Source organism: Octopus sinensis, linkage group LG1 (assembly GCF_006345805.1).
Source record: "Octopus sinensis linkage group LG1, ASM634580v1, whole genome shotgun sequence".
Taxonomy (NCBI): domain Eukaryota; kingdom Metazoa; phylum Mollusca; class Cephalopoda; order Octopoda; family Octopodidae; genus Octopus; species Octopus sinensis.
Window position 1 is genome coordinate 170,370,867 of NC_042997.1, and position 12,710 is coordinate 170,383,576.

The 12,710-nt window shown below is 43.9% G+C and overlaps 1 protein-coding gene across 1 annotated transcript in view; it reads left to right on the top strand.

Moving 5' to 3' along the window:
* LOC115229308 (WD repeat-containing protein 19-like) overlaps window positions 1-12,710 on the top strand; it is a 148,124-nt gene that overhangs the window by 24,652 nt on the left and 110,762 nt on the right. The window contains exon 8 of the mRNA XM_036506983.1: window positions 6,489-6,570. Within this exon, the coding sequence (XP_036362876.1) occupies window positions 6,489-6,570 (82 nt within the window). The remainder of the gene's footprint in view (window positions 1-6,488; window positions 6,571-12,710) is intronic.

A 12,710-nucleotide genomic window follows, 5' to 3' on the forward strand; every position in this document is an offset into this window, starting at 1 on the left:
TCCAAATAAAAGAGAACTGGGAGGTGAAGTTTTTTTCTATTTCTCTCTATTACACAATATTTAAACACCTTAATGAAACTTCACTGAAATTTTGTTTCTTTGAGGATGCCCTTAGAATTTCTGAATAGATTACTCTTATCTATTTGGTGAAGCACGACCTTCGAACTTTAGGCTTCACTGAGGAAATGACCAGTGACCGAGACCTTTGGAAATATGCTGTGCATGAGAAGACCAGGCAGGACAAGTGAGTCCAGCCTACTTATGCATGCCTTTCCTCCCTTGGACACACAAAGACCTGTTGAGGCAAGTGAAGTCGATATCGAACCTCATCCGACGACAGGCACCCTTGCCAACCCCCCTTTGCTTGCGAAGACCTGTTGGGGCAAGTGAAATCGAAATTGAACCAATCCTATGACTGGCACCCGGCAGATGCCAGGACCCCTGGACTGTTGGTACGTAAAAAGCACTATCCTAATCGTGGCCGATGCCAGTGCCACCTCGACTGGCTTCCGTGCCGGTGGCACGTAAAATGCACCAATCCGACCGTGGCCGCTGCCAACCTCACCTGGCACCTGTGCAGGTGACACGTAAAAAGCACCCCCTACACTCACGCAGTGGTTGGCGTTAGGAAGGGCATCCAGCTGTAGAAACATTGCCAGATAAGACTGGAGCCTGGTGCAGCCTTCTGGCTTCCCAGATCCCCGGTCGAACCGTCCAACCCATGCTAGCATGGAGAATGGACGTTAAACGATGATGATGATGATGATTGTGTCAGAGTTTTCCCCTCACCCAATTCAGCAGTCAATGAATTATAACATGTTATATATATATATATATATATATATATAAACATGATAGATCGGTAGCCACTACACACACTTTTTTTCTCTCCTTGTTTCTCTCGTTGTATTTTTCTGTGTCCCTTTCTGAAACGTAAAAGACTTTTTCTATTCCTGAGCGTTATACTAATACATCTGTTTGTTTTGTACACCACCTGTCTTCGTCTTTTGTTTTTTTTCATGAACTCTTCTTACCCATCTCTCTCACTACGAAAATTTAACCTTTTAGGCTACTTTCAAGCCTTCGCCATAACTTGATTTATCTTTCCTATCTCTCTCTCTACGAAATTTAACCTTAGGCTACCTCAAGCCTTAATCCCATCTTTCCGCCATCGGCGGTCTTTCCTCCTCTTCTTCTTCTTATGCTAAAACTTGAAAATCGCCATTACCATTACGATTCTACAATTTAAATTCCCAATTCAACTTACTTTCTTCTTCAATTTCAACTCCCGGTCGATGCCCACAGCAAGTTTTTAAAATTTATCTTACTATTTTTATTTTCCCATACATAGCGCGACATACATTCATTCGTTGTTACTACGTTTATTCATACATTGATAACTTGATTCGTCTTACCCATCTCTCTCACTACGAAAATTTAACCTTTTAAGCTACTTTCAAGCCTTCGCCATAACTTGATTATCTTTCCTATCTCTCTCTCTACGAAATTTAACCTTAGGCTACCTCAAGCCTTAATCCCATCTTCCCCATCTTTCCGCCATCGGCGGTGCGCCCCCCCCCCCACCAATACCGATGAACACTGTTCTCACCCCCCCCCCAACACCAATACCGATGAACACTGTTCTCACCCCACCACCAATACCGGTGAACACTGTTCTCACCCCCACCACCAATACGGTGAACACTGTTCTCACCCCAACCACTACCAGTATACCCTGTTCTCACCATCTACACCGGATACGCCCTTACTCCCTCCTCCTCCCCCCACTACCCCTTCTCCTCATATGCTTTCACTGTGAAAAGACAAGCTGCTAGCGCCATAGCTCATCAACTGCCCACCGATCTTACGCTTCCTCCTGACACTGCCTCAATCCGACCATCCCCTTTTAGTACCCTCCCGCCTCGTAATATCCTACGTTTTTATTTCTTACGAACCTACACCAACCCTTCCTGCCATCGTTCCTCCTTACCCCAACCTTCCCCACTGGTTGCTCCCCTATATTACCCGCACCCTCTACTATCTCTCCCTCTCTTTCACTGGTGAAACCTTTCTCAACTGGACCCCCCCTCCCCAACTCAACTCTAGAATATCTGTATTTCTTTCCTCTACCTAATTACGTTACTCAGTGACGATAACGAATGTCCACTGCTAACACCAGCTCCTGCCCACGGCGTGGTCAGGTTGGAAGAGAGATCAAAAGAAAAATACCACGAAAACTATCACCACCACAACAACCCTCCTCTTCTCAGGCGCCGAATCCCCCCCCGTCCCCCCCACATCTCCTTCCCAGTTTTCAGAGTTGGCACTATCAATGTTGGTACATTGACAGGCAAGTCTAGTGAGATTGTAGAGATGCTAGAGAGAAGACAGGTTGATGTATGCTGCATACAAGAGGTAAGATGGAGAGATGCTTCGGCTAGGGTCCTCACGGGCAAGGCACTTAGGTACAAACTCTACTGGCAAGGTAACGCGGAAGGTGTAGGGGGTGTAGGCATTCTCCTTGCGGAGGAATGGGTGGATAAGGTCATAGTGGTTGTCAGGGTTTGTGATAGAGTGCTTAAGCTCAGGTTGGTCCTACAGAGTGGCACAGCTATGATTATCTCAGCCTATGCCCCACAAGCGGGACTACCAAATGATCAGAAGGACGACTTTTATGATACCCTTCTGCAGGCTACTTCAAAGACTAGTAACAAGGACCTCATCTTTGTAGGTGGAGATTTTAATGGGCATGTTGGGCGGGAATCGGGTATCTTCACTGGGGTACATGGTGGCTATGGTATTGGCACCAGAAATGATGAGGGAACTAGACTGCTGGAATTTCTGTGATGCATGTAACCTTTCAATCTGCAACACTAACTTCAAGAAGCCAGTCTGCCACCTTATAACTTATCAGTCAGGAGACTCCGCTAGCCAAATAGACTTCATCCTCACCAGACAACGGGATGCAGGGTTGCTCTTGAATACAAAGACCCTCCCGGGTGAAGAATGTATCCCTCAGCATAGACTAATCATCAGTGACTTTAAGCTCGAGGCCAGAAGGACTCCAAGAAACAAACCAATCCAGAAAAGAAGGATTTGGAGGCTAAAGAACCCTTCGCATGGTCAGAAATTTAGGGACATACTCGTCAAGAAATTTGATGAGAGGGAGGAGGAGCTTCAGACGTCAGACATAGAAGGTAGCTGGGAATTCCTACGGGACAGCTTGCTGAGTGCCACAGACCAAGTCTGTGGATGGTGCAAAGTCTCTTCCAGACCTAGAATTACGTGGTGGTGGAATAGAGCAGTAGATAAAGCCATCTGTGAAAAGAGACGGGCCTGGAAAGCCTGGAAGGATGGGGGCAGCAGGGAACTGTACCAGATAGCCAAAAGGGAGGCTGGGCGGCAGGTATACATTGCCAAAGATGTAGCAGAAAAGAAGAAGTTTGCCAATGTCCAGCGTCGCGAGGATCAAAGAGCTGAAGTATTTCGGATTGCCAGACAGTGTGTCAGAGAAAATAGCGATGTTATAGGAGAGAAATGTGTCCGCATGGATGATGGGGCACTTGCTTTTACTACTAGTGAAAAGAAAGAGGCTTGGAGAAGCCATTATGAAAGACTGCTGAATGAGGAGAATGAATGGGAGGAGGAGAGCCTGCCAAATGTTGACCCAGTAGAGGGACCAGCTACCCGAATAGACAGCTCCCTTGTAGATAAGGCAATTAAGGATATGAAACCAGGCAAAGCCCCTGGCCTATCAGGAATCACTGCTGAGATGCTTAAAACAGCTGGATATGTGGGCTATGCCATAGTCACCCGCATTGTAAACCAGGTAGTTCACAATGGAGTCATACCCAATGACTGGTGCAGCAGCACCATAGTCAACTGCTACAAGGGTAAAGGTGATGCTCTAGATAGAAATAACTACAGAGGTATCAAACTGTTGGACCAGGTGATGAAGGTCTTAGAGAAGGTCATAACCAATCTCATTAGGGAGAGAATTTGTTTAGATGAAATGCAGTTCGGTTTTGTACCAGGTAGAAGCACCACTGATGCTATATTCCTGGTCCGACAACTGCAGGAGAAGTACCTAGCTAAAGATAAACCCCTCTACATAGCTTTTGTAGACTTGGAGAAAGCCTTTGACAGGGTTCCCCGTTCCCTTATCTGGTGGTCGATGCGGAAACTGGAGATTGAAGAATGGCTAATAAGGGCTGTACAGGCTCTATACAGAGAGGCTGTCAGCAAGGTTAGGATTGGCAACGAATATAGTGAAGAATTCCGGGTAGAAGTAGGTGTGCACCAGGGCTCAGCCCTCAGTTCCCTTTTATTCATCATAGTCCTTCAGGCAATAACAGAGGAATTCAAAACGGGATGCCCCTGGGAGCTCCTCTATGCCGATGACCTAGCTCTCATAGCAGAATCACTACCGGAACTAGAAGAGAAATTTTGGGTGTGGAAGCAAGGGTTGGAATCAAAGGGCCTTAGAATAAATGTAGCAAAGACCAAAGTATTAGTAAGCAGCAAGAGGTACTCAGCACACACCCCCTCGGGTAGGTGGCCCTGCTCAACCTGTAGGAAAGGTACAGGTAGAAACTCCATAAGATGCACCCAATGTAAGTTATGGACACATAAGAGGTGCAGCAACATTAAAGGGAAATTAACAGATAAGATAGCTTTCATGTGCGGCAGATGCACAGGGACAATAGACACAACAGACACTCAGAAAACAGATTCCATCACACTCCAGGGAGAGAAACTAGAAGTAGTTGATAGTTTCCGCTACCTGGGTGACCAAGTTAGTAGCGGAGGTGGATGCACAGAGAGTATCACCACTAGAATACGAATAGCCTGGGCAAAGTTCAGAAAGCTCCTACCCCTACTGGCAACAAAAGGTCTCTCCCTCAGAGCGAAAGGTAGATTGTATGATGCATGTGTGCGAACTGCCATGCTCCACGGTAATGAAACATGGGCTGTGACTGCAGAAGACATGCGTAGACTTGAAAGAAATGAAGCTAGCATGATCCGCTGGATGTGTAGTGTCAGTGTGCACGCAAGACAGAGTGTAAGCATCCTGAGAGAAATGCTGGATATAAGAAGCATCAGATGTGGTGTGCAAGAGCGACGCTTGCGATGGTATGGTCATGTGCTGCGGATGGATGAAGAGAGATGTGTGAAGAAGTGCCACTCCCAAACAGTTGAAGGTATCAGGGGGAGAGGTAGACCCAGGAAGACATGGGATGAGGTAGTCAAGCATGACCTCAGAGCATTGGGCCTCACTGAGGCAATGGCGAAGGACCGAGATCTCTGGAGATATGCTGTGACTACAAAGACCCGGGCTGCTTTCTGCAGCAATTCCACTTACCCCCTACCCATTCTAAGTACCCCGGATCCCCAAAGTACCCTGGATCCCCAAAGTACCCGATCCCCAAAGTACCCCGGACCTCGTTGCCCCCGTGCCGCTGACACGTTAAAAGCTCGAACCGATCGTGACCGATGCCGGACCCTCCGGCCCCTGTGCAGGTGGCACGTAAAAAGCACCCAATCCACTCACGGAGTGGTTGGCGTTAGGATGGGCATCCAGCCGTAGAAACTCTGCCAGATTCAGACTGGAGCCTGGAGCGGCCCCTGGCTTCCCAGACCCGGTCGAACCGTCCAACCCGTGCTAGCGCGGAAAGCGGACGTTAAACGATGATGATGATGATGATGATATATATATATATTAATATATATTTTATATCTTATATGTAAAGCATAATATGTTATACATATATGTATATCTTGTAATTGTCAGTTTAGTAAATAAATAATAAGTTTACATAATATAAATTTTAATGTTGATGAACCACCTATTGATCCCTTCCATTTTCTTATTACTCTCTCTCTCTCTCTCTCTCTCTCTCTATATATATATATATATATATATATATATATATATATATATAATTGTGTGTGTATGCACATGTGCACATGCACACAAACATATAAATAAACATAAGATGTTCATTTGTTCTTAACCAGTCAGGATTTTATCAGTAAAACACATCTTTAGTTACTTTTTTATAATTTACGTAAATAATGATGTTTAAGTAAATCTGTCTATTTCCCAGGAGTTTGTTAAACCTGTTTAATTCTGAGAGACATAGTATTCTATACAAATGTTGCTAACAAGTTATTGGAGAAAAAGCTCAGGACAATAGCTAAATCTTGAATTACTTTATACATTTTATCTATTCATTAACCGTCAATCCATCCTTCATCAATAAATCTACTTATCCATCCATCCATTTATTTGGTCAGTCATTCATCCATCAGTTCATTCACTCACTCATCATCCATCCATTCATCTATTTATTGAGTCACTCATCCATTTATCCATCATCAATTCACTTTTGTGAACACATACAACTGCAGCCCATCAACCAACCAACCAATCCATCCATCCATCCAGTGATGTCTGTCTGTCTTGATATATTTTCTGTTTTCTCTAGGCATGGAGATGGCTACATTGTAATTGGTTTTTCATCTGGGTACTTTGTTGGTATATCTACCCACATAAAAGAGATTGGACAGGTATGTTTCACTTTTTAAGATTTTTATATGTGCTGATATTCATAGTAGATATTAACTGCAACACTTTCTCAGATATGGGAGCTTTTGACAAGATCATGGGCTCTGTCTCTACTTTCTGACTAATTTAATGAAAAAAAAAAAAAACGGAATTGTCTTGGTATTTCTAACTTTCTTATATAAGCGTTATATAAAATATTTTATATATAGATATTATCTAATATAAAAAGAACAGCAGTTAATATTTTCAAATTTCTATTATATTAGTAACGGCATTCATCATCATCATCATCATCGTTTAGCGTCCGCTTTCCATGCTAGCATGGGTTGGACGGGTCAACTGGGGTCTGTGAAGCTGGAAGGCTTCGTCAGGCCCAGTCAGATCTGGCAGTGTTTCTACGGCTGGATGCCCTTCCTAACGCCAACCACTCCGCGAGTGTAGTGGGTGTTTTTTACGTGCCACCTGCACAGGTGCCAGACAGAGCTGGCGAACGGCCATGAACGGATGGTGCTTTTACGTGTCACCGGCACGGGGCCAGGCGATGCTGGCAACGGACATGAATGGATGGTGCTTTTACGTGCCACCGACACGGGGCCAGACAGAGCTGGCAACCGGCCACGAACGGACGGTGCTTTTACGTGTCACCGGCACGGGGGCCAGCCGAGGCTGGCAACGGACGCGAACGGATGGTGCTTTTACGTGCCACCGACACGGTTGCCAGACAGAGCTGGCAAACTGCCACGAGCGGACGGTGCTTTTACGTGTCACCGGCACGGGGGCCAGCCGAGGCTGGCAATGGACATGGACGGATGGTGCTTTTACGTGCCACCGACACGGGGCCAGACATAGCTGGCAAACGGCCACGAACGGATGGTGCTTTTACGTGCCACCGACACGGGGCCAGACAGAGCTGGCAAACGGCCACGAACGGACGGTGCTTTTACATGTCACCGGCACGGGGCCAGGCGAGGCTGGCAACGAACACGAACGGATGGTGCTTTTACGTGCCACCGACACGGGGCCAGGCAGAGCTGGCAAACGGCCATGAGCGAATGGTGCTTTTACGTATCACCGGCACGGGTGCCAGACGAGGCTGACAGCGGACACGAACGGATGGGTCACTTAACCCCTGCTTTCTGATATATGATTTGATTTTGATTGTTCTCACTGGTCTTGCTGGGTCTTCTCACGCACAGCATACTTCCATAGGACTCGGTCTCTGGTCATTTCCTTGGTGAGACCTAGAGTTCGAAGGTCGTGCTTCACCACCTCGACCCAGGTTTTCCTGGGTCTACCTCTTCCACAGGTCCCCTCAACTGCCAGGGTGTGGCACTTTTTCACACACCTATCTTCATCCATTCTCACCACATGACCATACCAGCGCAATCGTCTCTCTTGCACACAACATCTGATGCCTCTTAGGTCCAACTTTTCTCTCAAGGTACTTACACTCTGTCGACTATGAACACTGACATTACACATCCAACGGAGCATACTAGCTTCATTTCTCGCGAGCTTACGCATGTCCTCAGCAGTCACGGCCCATGTTTCACTGCCGTGTAGCCTGGCTGTTCGTACACATGCATCATACAGTCTGCCTTTTACTCTGAGCGAGAGGCCTTTAGTCACCAACAGAGGTAAGAGCTCCCTAAACTTTGCCCAGGCTATTCTTACTCTAGCCGTTACACTTTCAGCACACCCACCCCCACTACTGACTTGGTCACCAAGATAACGGAAGCTATCAACTACTTCTAGTTTTTCCCCCTGGAAAGTGACGGAAGTTGTACTGTAGTATACCAAAATTAACATGCAAACACATTCATAAGAAGAATGAGTATAAATAATAATAATAATAATAATAATAATAATTGTGTACAGTGCTCAGGTGCACTACAACTCATCTAAAGTGTATATATAATCAGGTGTAGTTTCGACGGATTTCGGGAAGCATGAGGGCCTTAAAGGATGCAGTGTCATGGCAGTCAACAACTGATGCAGGCAGTTTATTCCACGCTTCAGCAACCCTGAGCATGAAAAAATGTTTCCGAAAGTCATGGGAGCTGTGCTGTTTTCTGACTTGTAGGCATGTCCACGTGTGTTAGACACATGGAGATCAAAAAGGTGTTCAGTGTTGTTGTTGGTGAGGTGGTTGATAACCTTGTGGGTGTTTACCAAGTCCGTCGCCAGACGCCGGAGCTTCAGTGAATCCATGCCCAGGGAAACAAGGTGCTCAGAATATGGTAGGTGTCTGATGGAGGGTATGCATTTGGTTGCACGTCTCTGGACAGATTCCAGGAGGTCAATGTTCTGAGCAAGATAGGGATTCCAAACTGATGATGCGAATTCCAAGTGTGGTCGTACCATAGCTGTATACAGTTTTAAATAGATGGCTGGAGAGCGGCTAACAAAAGTCTTGCTGAGTGATGCCAAGACACCCTCGGCCTTCTTGACATTTTAGAGATATGCTTTGTCCAACGCAAATCACTGCTGACAGTGATGCCTAGGTCACGCTCGCAAGAGGATTTCTTGATATCAGTGTTGTGGAGGGAGTATGTGGACGCAGGGTTTTTTCTCCCAAAATGCATGGTGGTACACTTGTCCACAGCCAGTTTCAGTTGCCAGTCTGTGATCCATTGCTGCATTGTGTCTAGGTCTGATTGCAGGAAAGAGTTGTAGACATCAGGATCAGTCCTCTTGATTTCAAGGTACAGCTTGATGTTGTCTGCATATTTCAATACTGTGGCATTCTTTAAATTGGCATCTAGTATGTGGCTATTAATATGAATATAAAATAAAATAAAATAAATTGAAACCCAACGGTCAAAATTTGACCACAACAAACAAATCAATACATGACTACCGATGCATGATGCTAATGGTCAAGAAATCTTTGGCAGGAAAGTCTACATGAATTCAATTAGTATATAATAAGCAACACAAATCCCAAATATGTATATATATATTGGGTCATTCCATAAATAATGCAGTTTTTTTATACTTCTTTTATTTTTTAAATTAACATAAACAAAGTTCTTTTTTAATCTAAACTATACTCTCCTTCATTTTCTACAATGTTCTTCCATCTATCTGGTAGACTTGCAAGGCTCCTCTTCCAAAATTCACTTGTCTGTGACGAAAAATACTCCTCCAGTACTGTTCTCACTTTGTCTACAGAATTCATATTTTTTCTGTTCAAATGATTTTGAAGGCTGTAGAATAAATGATAATCAGATGGGGAAATGCCCAGTGAACATGGTGGGTGGGGTATTGTTTCCCATTCAAACTGCTCCAGCCTTTGGAATGTCATCCTTGCTGTATGTGGCTGAGCATTTGTCTTGAAACCAAAGATAGTCATTTTCCTTCTAGCACTGACTTAAGCCATTCAAGCTGCTTGCAGTAGATCTCCTTTGTTATTGTTTGGTTCAGGTTTAAAAGTTCAGTGGACTAAACCTTTCATATCCCACCAAACAGATAACAACTCCTTATGTGGGTGAAGACCTTCTTTATCTTGGGGTGCTGCTGTTTCTCCTTTCCCTACCCACTGTCTTCAGTGTTTTAATTTTTATAGAGAACCCATTTCTTGTCACCAGTCACTATTTGGTCCAAAAAAGGTGCATTTGTGAGACGTGACAGCGAAGAAGAGCACACTTTCATTCTCTGTGCTCAATTAGACTTGAAAAGTTTGTGAGGAATCTATTGACCCAATTCGCTGACTTTTCTGATGGCATGCAGGTGTCGATGAATGGTTGAATGACAAAATCCAAGCTTCTCTGCTAGTTCCTCAACAGTTACAATGGGATTTTCTTCCACCAGGGTTTGCAGGATGTCCTTGTTGAGCTCTACAAATCTTCCAGGATGAGGCTCATCTTCTAGGCTGTAGTTTCCAGCTCAGAATTTTTGGAACCACTGTTGACACTGGTTTACATTTATTGTTTGATCCCCATATATTGCATTGATATTCCTTGCACTTTCCATTGCGCTATTGCCTTTATTGAACTCATAAAGCAAAATATTTCAAACATGCTCACTTCCATTATAGCTTTATAATTTTAAAATAACTGTTAAAATTGAACTGCACTCTTCAAAACTTGCAGTAAGAATAAGGACAAGGTAAAATTACTACCTGCTTTTATAGCAAGTTGATGCAGGTAGTTTATCCTGTCCCCCTCTGACTTTTACTTCATGCAAATGAAAAAACTGCAACATTTATAGGATGATCTGATACGTACATGTACGCATGCTGAGACAGACAGAGGTGAGCACATAAGTGCAAAACAAGGTTGAGAAAAATAGTACTTGTATCCCAAAGGTAGAGTAAGATAAATATGAAATTCTGAGTAACAGTTCTATAATAATTTTACAGCTTTAATAAAAAGCATGTATATATATATTTGGCCCTCATGCTGGTGGCATGTAAAAGCACCCACTACACTCTCAAAGTGGTTGGCATTAGGAAGGGCATCCAGCTGGAGAAACTGTGCCAGATTAAGATTGGAGCCTGGTGCAGCCATCTGGTTTGCCAGTCCTCAGTCAAGTCGTCCAACCTATGCTAGCATGGAAAGCGGCCATTAAACGATGATGATGATGATGATGATGATGATGATGATATATATATATATATATATATATATATATATATATATATATATATTTCATTCAATTCTTGGAAGTGATCTCTTGGTTAGAGTCTGACTGGATCTAGTGCCTCGTACATTGGACTAACAAGAACAGTGTTTAGGGAGTCAGATCATCCACTCATTGGTTCATGTATGTGACAGATGCAGTCTGCTGCTATGGGGCACTCTTCTGAGCCAGAATTGGTTCATTAACTAATGAGTGCTATTCCTTCAAGCACAAGGCCAGCTCTTGTGCTATTCTGCACTTGTCTGATGAGGACACCATCTAGGAGGTTAGGATCAGTGAACATCAACTGGAGAAACTATCCCTATAAGCGTGGACCATTGGGATAGGTACTCCACATAGGTGTTTGTTGCCAGATGGCTGCACCTCCAGGATGCATGGCACCATCTACATTTAAAAGCCAGAATTGGCTATGATGACAGTGCCTGTGAGACCACCCATGGTAAGTAACAGGGGGAGAAATAAAAATCTCTTTAATAAAGTAGGCATATGCCTCATGGTGGCACAGAACCTGAGACAACATGGTGGGACTGAACCTGAAATGAGAAGCAAGCTTCTAAACCACACCTACACTTACAAAAAAATTATGATAGGATGATCACTAATGAACTTTTTTGATCATAAGTATACTTGATATGGTTGACCTGGGGCTAAAAAATAATGAGATATATCACTAATACTGCTTGTGTTTTATCTCATAATGATGAAAGACTTGATTAGTGACTATTTGAATTTAGATTGGCTTCATCTCAAATCTACTCCACTGTTTGTGAATCACTGTCTTGAGAAACTTCGAAAAAAAAAAAAAAAGAACCCTAAAAAATATATTGTTAATCCGGCCACCAACACTTTTTTCTGCAAAATAGGGGTAGCTTATCCTGTTCAGGCTATATTATTAGCATTATCCTGCGTTTGAGAATTTAAAATCACTTCTTTAATATTGTTAATTGTTAATGTGATATAGAAATTTAATCTTCTGTAAACATGCTCAGTGAGAAGAGAAAGGGTCATTGTCATGACTTTTGTAGAGCCTCCAGATCTAGTAGAGGAGGTGAAGAGAGGAAGAAACCACAACTCATGGTTGCTGCAACATAAAGCTATACATCAACACATTGAGTTATTCTCTAGCACAAGCTTTGGTGCAAATGCTTGCAATTCACTGGGCTCCACTGAAGATAGTCAAGAGCCAGATGATGGTGTTAAACCAGCAACAGATTAGTTCTACCTAGCAAAGGAAATATCTAACATCAGAGACCAACAAGCTTCCACACAATTTTCACCTATATTTTATTCACAAGGCCTGAATTGACCTAAGCCTTTACTGGATCACTTGCCAAAGATGCTGTGTTGTGGGATCTCACCCTGAACTCAGTAATTACTAAGGGAACTGTTTAATCATCTGGTCATACTTTTGCCCATAGATCATCATCATCATTGTTTAACGTCCGCTTTCCATGCTAGCGTGGGTTGGACGATTGACTGAGGGCTGGCAAACCAGATG